The sequence below is a fragment of the Artemia franciscana genome, chromosome 5 (assembly GCF_032884065.1).
Source record: "Artemia franciscana chromosome 5, ASM3288406v1, whole genome shotgun sequence".
Taxonomy (NCBI): domain Eukaryota; kingdom Metazoa; phylum Arthropoda; class Branchiopoda; order Anostraca; family Artemiidae; genus Artemia; species Artemia franciscana.
Genome location: NC_088867.1, coordinates 11902260 through 11924881, shown reverse-complemented (window position 1 = coordinate 11924881; position 22622 = coordinate 11902260). Strand labels below are relative to the sequence as shown.

General features: G+C 34.6%; 1 protein-coding gene across 1 annotated transcript in view; it reads right to left on the bottom strand.

The window, feature by feature from the left end:
- Positions 1–225: 225 nt before the first annotated feature.
- LOC136026981 (proteasome activator complex subunit 4A-like) overlaps positions 226–22622 on the bottom strand; it is a 59816-nt gene continuing 37419 nt past the window's right edge. The window contains exons 7-11 of the mRNA XM_065703852.1: positions 18289–21038; positions 15970–16224; positions 11020–11753; positions 7091–7303; positions 226–1661 (exon numbers count right to left, since the gene is read on the bottom strand). Of these exons, the coding sequence (XP_065559924.1) occupies positions 1527–1661; positions 7091–7303; positions 11020–11753; positions 15970–16224; positions 18289–21038 (4087 nt within the window). The 3' untranslated portion in view covers positions 226–1526. The remainder of the gene's footprint in view (positions 1662–7090; positions 7304–11019; positions 11754–15969; positions 16225–18288; positions 21039–22622) is intronic.

Here is a 22622-nt window from a genome sequence, read left to right as displayed (position 1 = left end):
TTAGTAATGAAATTTCTTTTCACAGATAAGTCAAACTTGTTTAGAAAAGTGTCTCATAGTTATATTTGGGGGGATTCTAAGGCATGTTTTCCTTACTCAAAACTCAGCTTGAAAAAAAAGAAAAATAAAGGCATAAGCACCGGTGTTTGAACCAAAGCTTTAGGCTACATATCACCGAAAAAGCCGAACTAAACAAATATAGCAAAATCAGAAGAAAAAAAAAACAAAAAAAACAATTTAATCCACGGAAATTCCCACAAATACTTCAGTACTCGCAAAGACAAATCATAATAAAAACAGAAAATCAAAACAATGCAGGCTTTAAAACACGAGTCCAAAAGCTAAAAACCCAAAAAATAATAAAGAACATACTATAGAATAAAGGCAGAATATAGTTTATAATAAAACAAAAAAAGAGGCAAATATACAATGAGTTTTGTCCATCCTTCTTGGAGCACATTTTGGATTAGACTGGAGTACCTAAATTGTAAATTATGATTCCTTTATATGGTTGATTTGTTGTTTTTAACTTTTAAGATATTTTTTATTAATTTTCCTTTTTTTATTTGGGCTTGCCTATTCTCTTAGTGGGTTAAATTTTTTGATCTTATGATTTGGTTCTGCGGTTTTCCATTTCCTTGCGGTTTTGTTTTGTCTTTTTGTTTTCATTGAGGACAGTTTGGCTGTGATAATTACAGAAATCGTTATTCTTGTTACGAAAACAACCCAAAATGGTTCGACAATGTTATACAAAGCAGGGGTAAGAGACAAGACAGTAAAACAGTTTCGCACATCAGCCTGCAATTGATAAGACTCTTCAAGAGCAACCCCAGAAAGCCCACAGATGAGCAGTTCGAGATACACTCTGAACACCAACATGGTTTGCAAGATAATTACCACTTATAATAACGTTCTGGTTCCAATATACCAAGGTATATTATCTGGGATATCTGGTTCCGGGATACCAATCTTCTGTAGGTCGAGGACCAATCATTACAGACTTCAATTTTTACCCTAGGATGACCTAAGGGACAGGGTGTTCGCAAGAATCTCAATATGGAAGATAGACACGGGAAAGCATTCATAGAGATCAAACCTATTCCTAATGCGTTTTGTGAGCAAGTCATGGAAAGTTAGACATTATGCCACAAAAAAACACATAGAAATAAGCTAGGGCCGTCTCGAGCACCTACTTGAAATGGAAAACCGTTCTAAGACTCTTAAATTTCACTATGATGATTTAGTAACTGAAGTACTTATAACCAAAATTTTGTTATTTCTGGATCAAGAATATGAAAGGGAAATTTAGGGCCCCTTATTTTAGGTGGGGAGGGGGGGGGAAGGAAAAAAATCAAGCTGTGCTAACTAACCTGAATTAAAAGATAAATTGCCCTAATGACAACTGGTAAACTTTGAATACAGCCAGGCACGTGAAAATACTAAACTAAAGATTTTCTGGTCTAAAGAGGTCAATTTTAGTCTAAGAGGTGTCACTGCAGCCCTTAACCACTGTAAATACGTCCAAATTAGGCATAATAGCTCGGAGACACGAGTAGGTCTGTTAGCATTAAAAGTTGGTCTTCAGTAAATTTTTCTTTGTGCTCATGCCAGGTTTCATGATGTGTTCTTTTGAAGTCACTCAGTGTCTTTCGTACACTTCCCTGGAAAAATAAAAAAACGAATTAGATCCAAAAAGATACACGACATTCAGGAAGGGGGGTGGGGGGGTGAGAACGACTTTTGCTGTACAAATTCTTGATTCTAATACAAAAGAGATCGTCACAGTAATGCCTGCACACAGAGGGGGAGCCATAGCTACCCGTAATTACCACAGAGACAGCTCCAAAGAAAACCCCGGAAAATGATTCATCTAAAAATTCACTTGTTTTTCAAGTCTTGGATTTTCCTCCCAAGAACGACTTGAATACTAAAAACACATTATTTTTCAAGAACAATTAATAACAGCGTTAAAATTTAAAACAGATAAACATCACCATAAACAGGAGGAGCGGAGGGTGGAGGCTGTTACCCATCCGACTCGTGACGTTCAAAGGGTTGCTGGAGCTGCAAACATGTTTTCTATTTTCTGGAAATCGTAAACCGCTTACCAATTGGCCTCTCTTTCATTATAGCAAGTTTCTTCTAAGGCCCAAGTAACAACATGAAAGTCGCGAGTGGGGGGGGGGACAAGATTAGCAATAACTTCCCTCTCTCTCAGGATAATAATTCGCTCGTTTGAAGCTTTAACCTCGCTGTTCACTTGCCTTTGAAAAAACCTGGTTTCAAAAAATTTTCTATTTATTTTCTGATTTTTCCTTTAGATTTCATTTTCTCAAAAATAAGCGGGCATACCCTCAACTATGAGGATATGCCAACCATCTACTTCAAAGACTAAATTTCAATTTTAGCTTTATAACAAGGAGGAAATAATCTGAACAAGTTATCTTCTTTTTATAATGTTTGTAAGTATGGAGATAAGCTATTGAATAGCGGACAATGAATATACATGTAAAATGAATTATCTACCCTATGAAACTGAGGGTTAGCTTTTAGTTACTACGGAGTATTTGGGGTTGTAGCGTTCAATAAGAGCTACAAGAAAATAAAAATTGAGGCTTGACTTGCCTAGGTGATTGGAAGAAATGCCCAAGAAGGGAAAAAATGGTTGTTACCTCCCTGGAGGTAGATTTATATAATAGAGGGCTATGGATGAGATCATATAATAGACGTCTTTTATGTTTAGGGGGCTCGTGTGCTTCGAGAACTCTTACGTACTATTTGTCAGTCTTTCGGATTAAACCGTTCAATTTGTATTTTACATCTTCTGAGTCAAAGAAAATAGCCTCTCATTTTGTAGGTCTTGGATTTCAGAGTTCGAAACCCACAACCTACTAAGAGGTATGAGCTTGAACACGAAAATGAATATTAGCTCTGTTAAGTCAATAACACTTAGACTGAACCCGCTAAAGAGAGACTTCGTCCCCCCTGAAAGTCTTTTCCCTGTTGCGAGTGAGGTGAAAATACTAGGTGTCATTTTCTCACGTGATTGCACCTTTACTACCCATATTAATAGTGTGACCCGTAAAGCAAACGCATCTCTGCAAACCCTTTCAAAAATGCGTCGCTTCGGGTGCAACGCTCACATTCTTCTACGGACCTACCTGTGCTACGTACGCCCCATACTTGAATACGCCTGTCCCGTCTGGGGCCCGTCAGTATTGAGAACCGCCTATCTAATGCAGGAACTGGAGTCAGTCCAAAAACGGGCAACCAGGATCATCCTGAGTAATAGAAACATTTCCTACCACGATGCCCTAGCAACCGTTGAACTCCAAAGTTTAAGACTCCGTTTGGGTGACCTTATCCTGAGGTTTGGCAAAATGCTTCTGTCTAACTCTGTTCACCGTGATATTTTACCACCAGAAGCCCTGACAGTCAGCCGTACGATACAGAAGCTAAAACTTGTACCTGTGCGTGCTCGGACAAACCGCTACCAGAACTCTTTCCTCCCTTTTTTTACGTCAATATATAATAGTGCATAATAACATGTTTTGTATTTCAACATCAAATTAGCCATTTGAGCTACGATTGTTGTTTAAATAAACCTTTCTCTCTCTCTCTCTCTCTCTAGTTATATCAGCATAAAAACCCTATCGCTCAAGTAGATGGCACCCTAAAAATGTTTTTACCCTCACCAGATATGACACCAAGAGTAAGCAGACTAAAGCACTCTTTGTGTACTTTAATTAATCATTCTTTGAATAGCTATCAAAAACCTTTTTTCCAAACCCCTTAGCTTCATCGGTTAAGCATAATATAATAATAATATAAGAATAGATAACATAATAATCCTCAATCCCAGATGGCTGCGTTGCATCTTGCACGATACCTGTTGGCGCAAGTGAAAGAAAAAAAAACAACAAAATAAAACAAAAAAACAAAAAACGACTGTACTAGATTCATTTTCGCGCTAATATGACACTTTCTTTAGGCATTGACCAAAATGGGCTTTAAAAAAGCGACAATCCAAAAAAATAAACTATCAAATAAGGCCCTAATCTCCAATCCACAACTATTCAGAAGACCACTAGGGTTGGAAAAAAAAAACAAAAAAAAACCATGGCACCCAAAGGGGCTGTTTTCTTTTGGCGTATGGCATTTGTTCTCGACGTTAGTAGCAAAGTGAAAGCAGGCATAGGACTGCAAAAAAGATAAAAAAGATAAAAAATAATCAAAATAAATGCCAACGAAAGCAAAGAGTCGAAATGAAATAGAAAAAACACAACTTAATGACGAGAATCAATTATGACAGACCTTTTTAGATTTGATAGGCGTTAAGTCAAAAGCCCTCTCCCCCCAAGACATACATGCCCGTTACATAGAATTTAACAACTAGGAGTTCAATTGAGGATAGGTTCTTTCTATTCTATACCGACGTCGCACAGAATTTAACAAAATTCATCCTTAATACATTGCCCGTTAATGCCTTACATAAGTCAATAATTCCTTTGTTTACGATAAGGTGAATATACATTTTGCACCATCTTTCACCCGCTGCGTCAATCCAAAATGGAAAAATGCTGAATTGCATGTAAGGCAAAAGAAAGTACGAATAGTGCATAGCTACTTTAAAACAATAATACCATCTAACTAGTGATATTAATTGTCATTACTACAGCATATGTAAATAGTTCATGCTGGTTTACACAAGTATATCGGACTGATTCTGAAATCAGAGAAAGGCAGACAGAAACACATAAGCAATGTGTGACAAAAAGTAGCTGAAACAGGAAAATATAGAAGAATGACTATGGAAATTTGTATGTTTTTCTTTGCCCGCGTAAAAATGTCAATGTCACTTTTTACTGATTCAATGTTACTTTTTACTGATATCGCGCCTAAAAAATGTTGTTGACATTTTAAAACTCGTATCTTGAGAAAACCATCTAAGATGTATATGAATATTCTAATATTTACTTCAATTTAAATTGTATTTATTTCTTAATTTATTTTCCCTTTAAATTCTCATCTTTATTTTTATAAACGAGAACAGAATACACCCTATACAATGGTTAGTTGTATCTCCGAAGCGTTTGAAAAAAATGTCAGGTATTTTTTTTTCTATACAATAAAATTTTAGGGCTTTTGAATTTACTTTTAAATTTAACTTACAATTTTAATTAACACTGTTAAATTAATTTCAATATCATACTTCTCTTTTAAAAAGGCAAAAATGGGTCATGGTACGAGTGCTGATGAGTCCCAGCACTTACTTCGGAGTGCTGCGTATGTGTTTCTGTTTCTCGAAAACAACACAACAGTTTTTTTCTAACCATTGGCATACTAGCATTTTGGCGTGAAAAAAACAAAAACAAGGTAGATCACGACTTTTGTAATATTCGTTTCCCCCTCCAAACGTCCTTAATATATTTTTCTTAAACCCTCTGCTAACTGACATTAGAGACCAAAAACCGACAAAACTGTCAAAATGAAGTTTGACGGTTGGACAAGGGTGAATGAATATCAATCACGTAATTATTATTCTTAAAAGGTCTAGACCTGGGTTAATTCAGCGTTGTATTTAAACTCCTATTTGTATTAATTCTGTATGCAGCGATTGTATAGTTAATTGACCATCTATTAGCTCAATTGCACTTTGCCTTATTTGTCTATATCATTCATAAATAGCTGTTTTCTTGTCTCTAAACAATGACAGTAGCTAAAGATGAAATGAATAAAAATTACACAAAAAATGACAAATCTGTTTTGAATGGCCTATTTGCATAATTCTGGGTATAAATTCTACGTTCATTCACACAACTAACTTTTTTGCCACTTGCAATTATCAAACACGGTCCATCAAATTAGGACTGATGGACGCTTAGGCCCTTTAACTGGGTGTGTAGGGTGTCCCCCCAGATTTTTCTGACGCCCTAATTCCATTTTTTAAAACAAATTTGTTCAATTATTGACACCCTTGTCACACTGCCTCACCCCCTATATTCTACTCTAGATCCACCTTTGGTACCATTCAAGATTAGAATTCTTGATATATCTTTATAATTGTTTGATCAAACGTTACAACTATATCATTTAGTATTTCACTAAGCTAATAAGATTAAAATAAATATCGTAGTATAATACATCATTTTGCAATGATTGTCATTGCCCATGACTGTGGCTGTCACACTAAAGGTCGTGTCTGACATTCCCAAACTTCTAAAAAATTTCCTAAAATCACTTGCTAGTCTGTTCTCAAAGTGATTAATCTCAAGAGATTACTCTATACCGCTTTCAAAACCCTGTAACAGAAACATACCGCTGTAACAGAAACGATATGCTCTGACATTTCTCCTTGAGGTTTGAGTAATCACAACGGTGTCTTCTTGTCACTATGTGTTTTTGTTCCTTTTTTTTTTGGAATTCATCTTTCCTTATAGTGCATATTTTTTCTAAGATATTATCATGTAGCAGATTTCCGATAAATGAATTAACTATTCATCAAGACACTCTTTAACTAAATAATAATTCTTACTTGAATCATTTAAAAAAAAGGAAATTAATAAAAATTAATTAATAAAAGATAAAGGACATCGATAGATTAATTAAAAAATATTAAATAAATAAATAAATAAATAAATTAATAAATTAATTAATAATAAAGTTAATTAATAAAAAAAGAAAATTAATAAAAGTGGTTTAAAAACCTTATTTTTGCTCTTCTATAAATGATCAAAAAGTTAAAAACACCCAGTGCTTCCCATTACCAAGAGTTTTTCGGTATTTTCCCAAAATTTCTCAAAAGAAAATCAGGCGTTTGAAATCTTCCCAATTCAGGATCTTCTTCAATTTTCCCGAAAGGAATTTAGGTGTTCAAGCTATTCCCGAAAATTAATATTGGATAAATACGCGAACGGTAAAGCAACATACAAACCGTCAATTTTTGGAAGGACTTCGGAGAAACCAATTTTTCTTTTTTTTAGGGGGGGGGGGAGGGAATTCCAGGAAACCTCGAAGAATTCAGAGATGGTGGAAATACTGGATACACCAATAAATGGAAAAACGATACAAATAATTTAGCCCATCTTACAGAAATTGGTTGAGGATCATGAATATGGATGCCAAGTGTCACAAGGATATCGGGAAGATAATCTGGAACGTCATATGGATGAGCATTGACAAACGCACAAAGTCCTAAAACGCCACAATGTCTCTCTAATATAGACGATTGGAGATGTTTCGGGTCTATGATTTCTCGCTTCTTTCTTGAAACATCCTTTCGAGAATTTTTCAAAAAGCCGTTCTGCAAGAGAAATTAAATGATAAAGATAAGAAAGAACAGAAAAGAAGGGACTTAAGGCACTAAAAATTTTATTAGAGTCCTACTGACTCCGATAAAAATTCTATTTTTGTGTTACCAATTTTTTAGATTTGAGCTAACTGAATCGCAATTACATCTACTTCGCGAGCTCTCTTTTAACAAAGACCCAGCGAGACTATTTTTCTTCTAAAGAAATTGCGACTCGAAGTCACAGGGATACTGAATTTATTGAAATAACCCTATGTCTCTGCTGTCAATTTTCGAGACTCACTTCACAAACTTTCTATTTAAAAAAAAAAAAAAAAAAAAAAAAACGAAAAATAAGTTTTGCAAATGAAATTGCGAACTGAAACGACCTAATAATCAGAATTGATCGATTTGATAAAAACAATAATCCTTGAATTGGACTTAACCTACTATTCTTGCAACAATTGTGTCATTGCGACTCAAAATGACTCGAATCTCAGATTTGATAGACTCGGTGGAAAATGTTTGATCCCAATGAATCTTCTATTTAATGTTCTATTGTTGCAACAATTTATTACATAATATTTTCCCAAGGCGACGCCCGTAAGATAACAAGAAATGCCACAAGAAAAATTGAATCAAGTATCAAAACTAATTGAGTAAAAACAGACTTTAAGGAAATTAAGACGCTTTCAGTCGGGGTGTAACACTGTAGATAAATTTAGACAGTAGGCTACAATCATTCACTGTCTCGACCATTAGACAATGCTGGACTGAGATGCAACTGCTCCGGAGAATATTTATAGAAATATAAACATAAGCGACATTAGTTTTTTTTTCACGGGTAGACAAGTCAGATTTCTCAAAACGTGAAACTTGGCTTCATCTTTGCAACACTAACTTTAACAAATTTTACCTTTTTTTAATTTATTCCAATACATAGATAGATACTTTAGTTCCTGATTTAACCAAAAACAGGTATTTCACAGAAAAAAATAACACGTACACACTTCAAAAAAAGAAAAGAAAAAAGAATACACACTATCTAAAATAAAACATAAACACTAACTAAAAGTCAAGTCTCTTTGTGCAGGATAAAATTCCAATACATAGGCTCTATAAAAATCGGTAATTAGTAGTCTAATGTTATTATTAGATGTTTTTAGAAATTACAAACAGCCTCAAGTTGGTTTCAAAGGCATTTTGAGAAAGCTTCTGCCAAAATACGTGTTCCAGGGTAATATATAGCCTACTGGACCGCTGACGGCAGATTAAATGGGAATTGTTTGTACAAACCGAGAATGTAGTAGCCAAAAATTATTGAGTTTGATTATATTGTTTAAATTTATTTACAATGGTGTATGCGTACAGACGTCAGTATACTCTCTGTAGACCACTTTCTAGCAGTCAATTTAGTTTGGTTCACAACTACAGAGCTTTCTAATTGTTAAGACAGTTTTTTTTTTTTTTATAGAGGATCCAAAATAAGACATTATTCAATTTCCAAAAATGAGAGTCTGGTAGCATTTACAATTTCTGTTACTCAATTTTCTATTATCATACCAGTTCGGCTGCTGAAAAACTAAGAAAAAGACGAAAGAATTGGAGTAAGTAAAAACAATTCTATGTGCGCAAAACTCCATAAAACCTCATTTCCGAATAGACCTTATTTAAAAAAAATAATAAGAGTAAAAAACATAAAACAAAATATGCTTCCTTTGTTTTTATTAAAATAGCCAACTTGGCAAATAGCATTTTCAAGACGCTTTCAATTCCTTTGTATTACTTTGGTTGAGATAAAAAATTTAATTTCCAGAAGAAAAGACAAATCGTTTTTAATAGATCTTTAATTATATTTTACATTCAGTTATTCAGATAAGCAAAGAAAAAAAAAATACTTTATTAAGTTTGAATACGAGGAGGGTAAAAGAAAAAGGATGTTTAGGTTGGTTTTGTGGAAACAACTATTCGATTTATTTCAAACATAATAACAGCCTCCCAAATTGATAGAATATAAAGAAAAGGCAAAAACAAAACAACACACTGGCCATAACAATATAACACAAAACAGAACAAATACTGGCTAATCTAGATTAAAGGTGACCGATACAAATGCTAATTACAATCAAGCAATACTTAGCATACATTGCCTAATAATATTCTATGAATCATCATAGAAAAAGATTATATATCATCAACTTCCAAAGGTTCCAAAATATAAGTTATGAATTATGAATGATTGATGGTCCAAGTGAATATACTATTTGTCGTTTCTCATTCATTATCAAAATGGGATCTTTCATACCAAAATACTTTACCTGTGAAGATGTGGAATGAAATTTAGACATTTCCCTAAAACTTTACCAAATTCGATTTCTTTTAAATATATGAGGCAGGTCCCCATGTACCTAAAGTTTTCATCGGGGGGGGTGTAACAATAAAATTTGGGGACGGGGAGAATAGTAAAAAACTTTACAATTCGAATAAGAATTATCCAGAAATCTTGGGCACTTCGATTTCTGGGGGAAGGGGGTTCCGGTTCAAAGGCCACACCTGGGTACACTCCTAATCCGAGCATTAAAATTGGCGCCAATTCATGAAAATGTAGAGCGAGATGCAAGAATTTTTTGAATTTTTTAAAATAAAGAAAAAAAGATGTTTTTAAAATTTAGGGAGGGGGTAAACAGGAGGGGGTGATTTTTCTATCAATGAGAGTACCAAAAATGAAATTTTTGAAAATCAAAGACAATTGCCCCCCCCCCATTGGCACCCCTGCTTGAGTTACGGAATTTTAAATATGTGCTAATAATTTTTAGTTAAAAAATTACGGAGAGAAAATACACTGCTGAAATTGGCAGAAATTTGCTCGACAAAAAGCGGATACCCAAATAAAAATAGACACAAATGGTTTCAGAAGGAAATCTTAAACTTCACTTCTTACTCTATTATGGATAAAATTGAAGGCTTATAGCCAAAAACTAGAAGTTAGCAGTTCTGGGCTAAAATTTAGACCAACAACCTGAAAAATGATCAACATTATTCTGAACAGAAACATTCGATCCACTAAACCAAGATCGGCGGGGGGGGGGGGGGCTGACATTTTCACCACAAGAGTAAAAAGGAACAAACATACGTAAATTCATGCACATATCAGCATTAAATGAGTGGAAAGGGGAATTACCCCCATGATCCCAAAAGCCACCCTAAATATTACAAAATTTGAGGCTATAAATACGAATCTTATCTCGACCACCCTCTCCCTTACTCCCGGAAAAAAAAACAAAAAAACGCTTACGGTCGGTCCTGTGTGGACCAATGCTCAGGCTGATTTACTAGCATTATCCAAATTACATATTTATGAACAACTTCCTTGAAAAATTATTAAAGAAACCCTTTTACCAAAGGAGAGGCTCAAATCAAGGAATGATATCAGGGGTCTATCATACCTAGGACCATACCAGACAAGTACCCTAGTTTTGATTGGAACCCTCTGAGTGTACAAGATAAGAAGCTAGGATTGAATCAAAAGCCTTTTATTGACAGAAGGATCCGACATTTGAAATAAAAAAGAGCCTATCAAGTTATTCTGGGAAAGGAACGGGGGGCTGAATTTCTACATTAAGGTAAACTTTCTATACGAACAAGGGAAAATTTTATCAGCTCATAACCTATAATATCTCTTTGATTCCCGAACTTGTGAAAATATATTACAGAAGTAGAATTGAACTTACCATAAGAGCAAAAAAGTCCTCTTTGGGTACAAAATCACAGTGCAGAAGGCCTCCAAAAACCTTAGCAGCTTTCTCCCTCACTTCCAGTCTTTCATCCTTCAAAAGTTTCAGCACCACGTTCACTGTTCTATCTACCCATTCCTTTTTCGTGGCAATCACAAACATGTTATTAAAAGCTAAGCATTGAAAAAAGTCCAGACAAGTAGCCCGAGATTTCCAGCTTGGACTTGAACTAATTTGCTCCACTGTTATCAACGCTATCTCCACACATTCAGCACTCAGGGAAGCCTGAGACATTGATGATAGACACATAACACAGTCTCTTGAAAGCTCGGGGTCAATATCAAAACTTTCATTGGCACAAAGAACTGGAAGAAAGCCAAACATCTCCGGAGTTGCACCATTCGGACTCCTTGTCAACAATCCACTTAGGATTTGACAAACAGTTTTGAACAGTCTTAAAATCTCTTTTCTGTCGTCCCCTTCGATCAATGACACCTTGTCATCTTTTAATATTTCTAACTTCGGAATAACATTTTCCATAAAGTCCTTTTTTCTCGGAGAATGAGTTGGATTTACGCCCGGGATGTAAATGTCTTGCAAAAAGATGTTGGTTACCACGCTTCCTATGCGGTCACGAACGTTCTGATACGAGTGTGTGAGGTAAGGCTGAAGGTAAGACATCAGTCTTTTATTCAGTTCTGCAACTCGCCATTCCTGCTGCGAAAGGCCACCTAACAGAAAAAAAAGTAAGAGACGATTACAGAAAAACATTTCACAAAAAAATTCTGTTAGACGATTGCTTTCCAACATTTGTTTTTTGCCACAAATTTTGATTACAATTTTGCATCATTATTCTTGAGAAGATTAAGGATAGTCTTTAAAATTATTTTTTATTTTAACAAAAAAAATTTATAAATTGAGCATGAGAGAACATAATTGTTCTACAAGAAAGGTGATGGTTTACAACTGAAAATCTATTAAAACCCGCAATACCAATGGGTACTAGATTATGTTGTAATTTAAATCCTCATCCCTACAGTCATTGAGTATTAATAGCAATAATCTTTATAACAATTATAATCTTAACATTAACACTTAAATAATAATTGTAATCTTTCACATTATAGAAATTAACTCCAATTCATGTCTTTTAAGTCTAAAATGTTATTAATGATCTTAGACAACTTTTGAACTGTCCCACTGAAAAATAAATTGCCACGAGACTAGCACACTAGATACTAGCACGCACATTGGGAACCACCGAACTGAATCAACAAAACATAAATATAAGAACTTAGCATACAATAAAGGTGCATGCACCCTCGCTCGTACAAAAGCTGTAACTCTTCTCCCAATGATTTTTATTGAAAAACTTTAATTATTTAATATAAAAAATCACATTAAAAATAGTGAGTTGAAACATAAAAATATAACGCTTGCACCGTTCAATACCAAAACTAATAAGATTAAAAAAAAAAAAAAAAAAAAAAAAAAAAAAAAAAAAAAAAAAAAAAAAAAAAAAAAAAAAAAAAAAAACACAAAGACCTACAGTTGAACTGGCCTATATAACAAAACTAAGAAGTAACTCCCGAAAACAATGGCTCTATCTCTAGTGGGAAGAAAAAGAAGAAGAACAATTAACTGAACATTTTGGCTTTATTACCAAACGGGTCTTCAACGTTAAAAATGAAAAAAATTTAGACAACTAATGCAAAAAATGAGAATAAGAAAAAACGAAAAAAATAAAAAATATTTTTTTTCTTCTTCTTTGTATTTAGACGATTCCCTGGGAGGGAAGGTAATCCTTATTCTAAGGTACGGTCAGATAATTTTTCCAAAGAGGCAGAGGACTAGAGGTCAAAGCAGAAAAAGAGCCTTTTAGGTTACTATTTCTCAATTTTCAACTGTAAAAGGTCCTTAAAACCTATCTCAGGAGTTTTCCTTTTGTTAAGCACGTGTGAGTCTTACTACTTAATAGATTCTCAGTTATATTAGAAACAAACTAAACTAAAGAAGAGAAAAAAGTGAAACTAAACTAAAACAAAAAAAGCTGAAAAAATAAAGAGTAACATCGCGACAGTCTAAAAGTAAAGTAAAAACCTATTTTTTTTGCAACCATAGAAGGATGGCCTCAGAATTTTACTGACCTAAAATCGGGCACCCATTTTATATGAATGTTTAATAATAAAAGATGTAAAGCCAAACGGGTGTACACTGACAAAAACAAAAAAATAGTTAATTTAGAAAATAATGGGTCTAGGAGGAAACAAAAGAAGTAGTAGGAGGAAAAAGAAAAGAAGAAAAACAAAAAGGAAAAGAAAGAAAAACAAAAGAAGAAGTAGGAGGAAAACAAAAGAGTAGGAAACAAAAGAAGACGATCAATCAAACAAATATTGCGTCTGTATCATAACAAGATTTTTTTCAGCGTTGACACAGGGAAAGAGTTTAAACCAAAACAGTTTAAGAAGAGAAACAATCCTAAATCACAGAGAATAAAAAGGAAAAAGAAAACAATATGTATTATAACTAATCCACGTAATTCCAAGGATACAATCAATGAGCTAATCCCATCACAACGCAGAAGCAACTTTTGTGAACCTTCAACAGAACCGCTTCTGTTGTTGCAGGATTTACCGGATTTGGTCAACGAAAAGCTACAGACCCCCTCATTTTAGTGGGGACTTTTAATTTTATTAGGCTTTTATACCAAAAAATTAACAATTATTATGGTACGTACATTCATTGGAAAAATCAATGAAGGATGATAAGTACCCTATATTCTCTACAGTATGTGGGTATGTTATTATCAAATTACACACTGTTTTACGAAAGAATCAATAATTTGTCAGTACTTTCTTTGGAAGATTCTCAGAGGAATGCCGAGACTCAGTATTCCTTCTAGTTTACAGCTATGTTATTTAAGAAAAAAAGAAGAATAAAAAAAAAAATACGAGCTATTTAGAGAGGGCTCCCCGTTCTCAAAGGAAACTTTTTATGAGACGTTTTGCTTGTAAAACTGTGCATCTCTTCACAAGGCATCTTAAATATAGGCTACCTAAAGCCACTAAAAAAGGATTACATACAATTAGATTTTTTAGTCAGAGGCAATAGTTCACAAAATATAGCAGGGAGAGGAGAGGAAAATATTTACTTTTTTAAAATGAAAACATAAAAAAGCTGTATTTCAGAAGCCAGTGTGGATGTTCAATTAAGTTGATTTTCTCATTTTTTTTTCAATAAAAATACCAAAAATACAATTATCAAAATCTAGGGAGTCAGCAACCCCCTCACCCTTCCTCAATCAGCACTCCAGTTTGTAGTTACACAAGAAAGTGACATGTCAAAGCCACACCAAAGAAACATTTTTGATCATCGTACCACCGAAAGAACACCTAGACATTTGACTAAGTGGTTGTAGAATTCTCCAAAATTAAATCTTTTAAGTAATAACTACCCAAATCTAAAAAAATCGATACGGTGGAATTTTTATTTTCGTTTGTCTGTAAGTGTAGGTGGCACACATATACATTATTTAGGTGTTAGTTTTGGAAAGTAAAAATATTAGTACGACTAGAAGGTCAAGCAAAAAAAAAAAGAAGACTCCTACCACGACTGGTCCAATTGGGACTATTTTTGCCATGACTAATCATACAACAGCTACTGCAAACACGACTATTACAATCACTTTTGTCTTGTTAACTTACAGAGAATCATCTAGCTAGGGTAATAGGTTCGTAGCAGTAGTACCCTCTTTGTCAGAAGACATGTTTGCATGTCTACACACAGAGGATCTCCAAAAATTGGACTGAAGGTTTCCAAAAAAATAGTACCGCTAAAAGTGCATATAATAAATAAAACCCGTCACAGCGTTAATCAACCTGAGGCCAAAATACTAGCGAATTCTCTTCCCATATCTCACCCTGTTTGAAGCTTCTAATTGTATCACTGTATAAAGGACCCGAAATGCATTAAATCTTTTATTATAAATCCATCAGGTTTATTAGGTAGGAACATGTTGGGATGCGGGCTTTGCCACTCTGATAACATCTTAAAGGAAGCGAAACCCCCAATAAGTTTGCCGCTATCCTTTTTATTTTTAAACTTCCAATTAGTTGTCTTATTCTGTGCCTTGCACTAATTCGCGTCTCTAGCTCCGAAGGACTTCTTCTTCAAGTTTAGTTGGTGTTCAATATTTAATTACTCTTTTTTTTCTTATGGCTCTTTTATTATATATATGTGTCACGATAGATTTTTTTTTAATTTGTTCATTTTCACTTTTGAGTTGGCTATGAAAGAGGGATGTTGCATATTTCATTGGCTGTAAGAGGGTCTTCTGACATTTCTTTCTTTCCTTTATTTGTGTTTTATTTTTTTGCTGAGTCTGGCAAGTTCTATATGGTCTGATTTGGGTCAATGAATGGTGATAATTGGCAGCAGGAGCTTTTTTTCTTTTCTAATGATATTTTTGTACAGTTTTACTTCCTCTTTCCCTGTTACTCGGGCTACAGAGCCCAATGGAGGTGTAGGGGAGGGTAATCTATAATTTTACCTTGTTGTTATAAGTAAACGAACTTGTACGAACTCGTTAGTTTTATTTGCAAGTAAAAGTACAGTATAGCAACATTACAACTGCACTAAAAGTACAGTAAAACTACAGTAAAGCTACAGTAAAACTACAGTAGAAGTACAGTAAAATTAAAGTGTAACTACACTAAAACTGCAGTAAAACTACGCTAAAACTAGAGTAAAACTACACTAAAATTACAGTAAAACTACCGTAAAACTACAGTGAAACACCAGTAAAACTACGGTAAAACTACAGTATAATTACAGTAAAACTACAATATAACTACAGTAAAACTATAGTAAAACTAGCTTCTTTTCTTATTACCGAGACGAATTTTAATTTGGACTATGGTGTACAGCACAATAAGAAATGAAAATTACCTTGGAGGACGTATAAACGACTAGTTTCAGCAAAGCTGCCTTCTTCTTCCCTGATTGGCTCTTCCATAAGTAGCTCTAGCAGCCAATGAAGACGATTAGGATCCCTACTCTCAGATGCTGTTGCCATACAGGTTCCCCAATCACCGATTGTCTCATTAGTTATGTTTCCAAAGGCATTTCGCAACACTGGACAGAGAAAATCCCATAAAGCTTGAGTTTTGGAATAGTTCCAATATTTAGAGCCTCTGATCAAACCTACGAAGCAAAAGTACTAAATTAATAGTTGATGCCATCTAATCCTTAGAAAAAATTATATTGACAATATGGGCAACGCGGACACAATGCGGGACACTACTTGTTACATTCTTGTCATTAACTAAAAATTTTTCAGGCAATTATAAAAATTACAAAATAAACTGTTTTAAAATAAATTTTTTTTTTTTTTTTACAGAGAATATATTTCAAGATAAGCTAATTATGAGTTTTTCCGTTTTCTAATTTATCTAAATAAAATTTTTAGATTATAGTATTCAAAGATACTCCCTCAATCCATACGACAGTTAATGGTAACGAATCCAAAATTCTTTGTGCTTAATTAAGAAAAAATTAACAGGGAATTATCATATTTATTCAATAAGCAGTGTTGGAATGTGTTTGGTAAGTTGAAATCCTGAAGTCAGGAGGTTCGAGTCCTGGTGTTGTTGGTTATTTGGTTTGAAACGGAGGTCAATGGTTTGACCCTGTAAGCTAAGCCATAGTCACCCCACCTCTAAATGGGTAACTGGAGAAATCTGGGGCGAAAAACATGGGAAGCGTCGGATGATTCGCCCTCAACCACGCATTGCACTCCCAGCCGAAGGCATCGAATAAGGAGACCGGTACCAGCACAAAGCAGACCATTGGTCAGCATGCAAAAAAGTTTAAGTAAGTTTTATACTGCCTCAATCTATGCAACGGTTAATGGCATCGAATTAAAAAGTCTTTACAGTAATTTTATCACAGCAAATTTGTTTTTGTATCCTTTCGTTAAGTGCAACAACAACACAAAGGGGATATTTTCCGATGGATGCAATTGTGTCATTCTTCCGGTAAGAAGTAAGGCTCAACCAATATTTTCCAAAAGAGATAGAAAGAAGTCAAGATGCATAGTTTTTTTTTTTTTTTTTTTTTTTTTTTTTTTTTTTTTTTCTTTTCTTTTTTTTTTAGAGCGGAAAAAATTGGAAAAGATGTCTTAGAAACAGACAATTACTACTGCTACTTTGTCAGTTGTGTCATTTTCCCAATAAGGTTCCTTCCCAAAACAATACCCCTGTCTTTATCCGCAACTCCATAAGAAATTTTAGTGGCCGTAAGATTACAGCACCAAAAGCAACAATTTTGCCTATTTTTTAATGATGTTACCACTCATTTTAACGAAATGACTGAGTGTTACCATATTGATTTTCTATCAACTGATGACTAGGCAAAACTCACAATACTACTGACAAAAATATTGCAAGACGAAAAAATTGCTGTCTTCAAGAAATTTTTCACCAGAACACTAAACAAAGGTAAATTCTCGTAAAAAACACCTTTTTTTAAAAAAATCTACTAACTTTAAAGTTAACTTTAAGTTTAACTTTTACCCCTTTACTTTACCCTCTTTAACTTTTACCCCTAACGTTAACTTTAACTGAAACTTCTTATTTCTTGATATTAGACGTAGGAATCAATGAGATGTACTCATAATTTCGAAATTTCCATCATTTCGAAAAAAAAAAACACTACAAATAATACAGATGTATTACTTACTTAATAAACTGGTTACATAACTGTCATTAATTTACAAGGCCATGACGATGAAACTTGCCTTAAAATGTATGCCACCTGAAATCCTCCGAGATATTTTCCCTAATTATTTGTTAGATTTGCGACTGAATTCCTATACCAGAGAATATCGACTGGGTAAAAATTACATTACTTTGAGCGTAATTTTATTTCTTCAGATTATTTTAAGCGTATTGTAAATAAGTGTATTAACATGTAATTGACGATCCGATGCTATTATAATATTTTTTTTTACGCTATTAAGGAGAATATACGAGTTATTTATTTATTGAATCTATTTGTCAATATTCGACGTAAAATGTAAAATAGTTCTGTAATAAACTTTTAATTATTGATGATTATGAAAAAACGCCAGACTGGCATAAACTATTTCATAAGTACCAAAATGAGGCCAAAATGTACCAAAAAAAAATAAGTACCAACGATAAACTCTACAATCAATTTAATAATTTTGATTAGAAATGAAAGTAAGAAAATTAAGTCTCAAAATACCTGCAATGATTTCAGCTGCACAACGCTGGTGGCTCTCCTGTTTTTCCTGCGTCAGTCGGTTCAACTCCAACTTGAACCATTCCAAAACTTCATCTTCATGATTTCTAAATAGCATTTTGAACATTAAATATTTTCGGGAACAAAATTTATCCTTCCCTTTCCGCTCCTCAAGCGATAAATACTTGACAAGTGTTTTAACCTTTTCTTCATTAGTGAAAAAACTACGAATCGGTTTTTCAGCTTCTTTTAGTTCCTCCCATTTTCTCCCAAATACGGGCTGCTCCTTAGGTGGCGCTGGTGTTTGTAATTGCTTCGGCCATGTGTAGTAGCCCCAATGAGTTTTATGAACGTACCTGGTTTGTTCCCATTCTTCAGCAGTTTTAGGGACTGTACTTGAATTGTACTGTAGCCACTGATTATCATCTCTTTCTCCCAGTTCCCCAGTTGGCTTCGAAAATGAAAATGGGTCAATAGAGACTCGCTTTGCTTTTATTTTTTGCTGCTGAGATATAGCTGCAACCGTCCAGAGCGAAACTTTTCGCATTGCTATACTTTCATGAATCAAATTCTCTACGAATATACTAACACCATCTACTGGGAACAGAACATCTTTTCGGATTAAACTACCCAACATACTTGTCGCTAGCTCGTAATAACGCCAGTGTAGAGAACCATTCTTCAAAAGTTCGCACAATGAACCTACAAGACCTAGGTACATGGCCTCATTTTGGTCTCCTTTTATTCTTTCTTTTTCTTTGCCTAATTTAACTACATCATCACTTACATTTGAATTCATTTTTCTTCCATATTCGACAACACTGTCACTAATATTAGTACGTAAATACACTGTCCTATAGAAAGAATCAATGTCCTTACTTGCTCTCTCTAGTAATCGAATAATTGAAAGTTTTTCTGAAAACTTTGTTTTTACCAAAGTGGGCCAGGCTTTCACCAATATTTCAAAATCATCACTTAAAGCACGAGTTGTCAGTCTCATATTCAACAGAATAAAAAGAGCGCCTTTGAATTTTTCATGATGGCTTTCCGGGTCTAAAGTCAGGAAACTTTCTATTTTCGGGTATATAGCAGAGGAGCTATACGCAAACAAATTGGAAACCGATTCGATAAAATTCTGAGCTTTGATTCTAACTTCAGAATAATGCGAAGTTGATAGTTTCACCATATAATCAAGAATACGCAAGAATGTTGGTGTGATATAAGAGCAGGGTAGGTTCGACTCAACCAGCCGGCTTAAATGCGTCAATTCTACTTTCTCTACCATTACTACTCTCAACTGATCCCTCTTCTTTTTTATTACATTTGTGTAAGTTCGTTTCATGGTTGAAAAAGATCTTCGCGCAAAATCCCACATTTCTTTACTTAATCCGCAGTTATACGTTATAGATGTAAGCACAGAAGTGCACATAACAAGAGATTTAGTATCATCTTCACTTACCTCCAAGATTTTATCAATAACCTGAATGATAAGATTGGTAAGAAATAAGCGAACGTTCTGTCCTTTGTACGTTATAAAACGTTCGGGAGCAGGGACATATATACTGTAAGGTAATAACCGAACCTCTGATTCAGGTAATCGAACTTGATCCTCCTCCCATACTGGAAGGATTTGTCCCGCTCCACTAACTACATTATCGATAATCTTCAAACTTCTTTTCAAGTTTTCTTTAGTAACGTTTTTGCCTTGAAGAAAGTTCATCAATATTTGAATTTCATGGGCAAAGACAACATTCAATAATTCACTGGCAAAAGATATTTCAGCCTCAGAAGATTGGTGCCACTTAATCTCTAAGTTTCTAAAATCTACTGGTTTTGCCCATTCATTTAGTAACAAAAACTTATCTTTGCCATCAGTTTTTGGTAGGTCTGGAAGGCTTCCACGATTCAGGACATAGCAATTACAAAGGCGTTTAAATATATGGTGGATCATTTTTGCAACAATTTCTGAGGATTGCTGACTTTCCAACTTGAGCAGGCGCTCTACTATATTAATCAACTCTGTTTTGTAGGGAAGAAGGGCATCTCCTTCACCAACAACAATTTCTGAAAGTAATAGGATTGAAAATAGGAGATCTGAATCCAGATTTTCTTCTTTAAAAACGTCTTCATTTTCTGTGAGAAGCTCTATTTTGTGGAAAAGATTCGGTAAAAAAGCCTTATAAGTCTTCACTGCTTTAACGCTGGCAAATGCTTTAACTAAACTTGCAGCTAATTTACCAGAGACCCGAACTTCTAGTATTTTGTCACTAAAAAAGTCGCAGACTTTGCGAAGAGACAGATCAAAGATTTCCTCAGAACACTGAGTCAAAAGCTTAGTCACCGCTCCCTCAAGAACAGCTTCCACAAATTTTTCTTCCATGCTCATCTTCTCTGTTTCTCTTTCAACTCTAGGGCTGACATACGTACTATTCTCCACAAGCACAAGTAGCCTGTCAATCATTTGAAGAACTAAGTCTTCAAAATTTGCAGTCGCAAGAGCAACAACCTCATCATGCTCGGTAAGGCCTTCAACTGATGAGACAGCGCTTGAACAGTCGACTATTGGAATTAAATATGCAAAGGTGACGAGGAATTGGAGGGTTGCTAGGGTCTTCTTTATATCATTAGGGTCTATGCCTGGTAAGGCTTGGAACATCAAAGGTATTATATGCGTTCTTCCTTCTGGGTAATATTTAGGAGATCTAAGCATTGGTCGACAAACATTTACCATCCCAAGCATGCAAGATATGAGCCTGAAATTGAGTGATATAATTTTAATCAAAATCTTAAATCGACAACAATTACGCTAGTGCAGTGTATAATTATATGTTTACAGCCTATTATGTAAAATCATATTATGTAAACATAATATGTTTACAGCCTACTGTAATACCCAAGAAAAAGAGAGAGATTAATTTCAATACTAAACAAAGAAACCAAGGTGGTAGACCTGGATCACCCCTCTTTTTCATCTCTTTTTTCACAAGGCCCGGGTCAAGCAATGCCAGGGGCGCAATGAATTATCATTCAGTGATTTTTTCCTTGACAAAAACTGGACTGGTGTGCTTTATCGCGAAATTGCCAGGTGGACTCCGCCACCATAATGCCTATTCACAGAAAAGTGATTTTAGAACAACACAGGAATTCCGTGGCCACTTATAAACTGTCACATGTCTTCCACGAATGGCAAGTGAAAGTTCGGTATACCACCCCTCTTTTTCATTACTTTTGACTAATCATTTACTTTCTTTTCATTGCTTTCACTATCCCTGAATTTTCAGGGATACTCCAAAAATTTCGCCAAAACGGAGCGGCAAAAACATTTGGGCCTAGAAGTGTCAATGCTATAAATCCAGCCCTGCAAAGTGGAAAAAGAAAAAACAATCAACTAGGTAAAAAACGTTGGAAAGGACCATAATATGTCTCCAGCTTCGAAATATTAGACTCGCACAGTCCCTTGGACATCTTTGCTGTTACATCTGGACCATTTAACATCAACATGATTTTCCTGTTTCATTTCATTGCAGTAAATACAATCATTATTTTTATAGTCCATTTGGTACTGTTTCAATGGTATTATTTGGAGAAATCTGGGGGAGGTAAACAGGAAGGGTGTGCGAAAGCACAGGATGGCTGGTCCCATCCCCCATTGCACTTCCTGGTTGAAGGACCTTGAGAGGGAGATCAGCACCACCGGTTCGAACATTAAGGGTCTAGGGCCACATCCTTTACCTTTTACTATTTCAATGATGTTTAGCCTAAATCATACCAAAAGCTTATTCGGAAAAAAATAATGCAAAAACAAAAGCAAAAAATGACTTCATGGAAGATATAACCAGCTAAAATTTTCTGAAACTTTCCCAGCAATACTTGTCCATAAGTTATGGGGAAAACAGAGCTAAGTCTATATTGGTTAATCAAACTAGTTATTATACAGATTTTATTTGAATCTAATAGCCTGTAGAACGTAGCTAATCAAATCGACAATGGTTCCAATTTGTCCAGCATTCGAAAACACAGTCTCTATTCTTGTATGCTAAAAAAAAAATCACAAAATTCACTTAAGAATTCTGAATTTTACATAAAGGAAAAGAAAGGGAAATCGAGACAAAAGAAGTGGAAGAAATCAAACCTTAACATAAAACAAGAGCTAAGAATTCATATGGCACTTGTGACTAGGCCGGACGAGCCAAGAGCTCATAAGGCACGAGCTCTAGCAAAATTCTAAAAATCAACAGATTGATTTAAAAGGAAAATCAGAGGCTTAATGCCGATCGAGATTTAAAATAAGAGCTCTGAGACAGGAGTTCCTTCTAAATATCAAAATTCATTAAGAT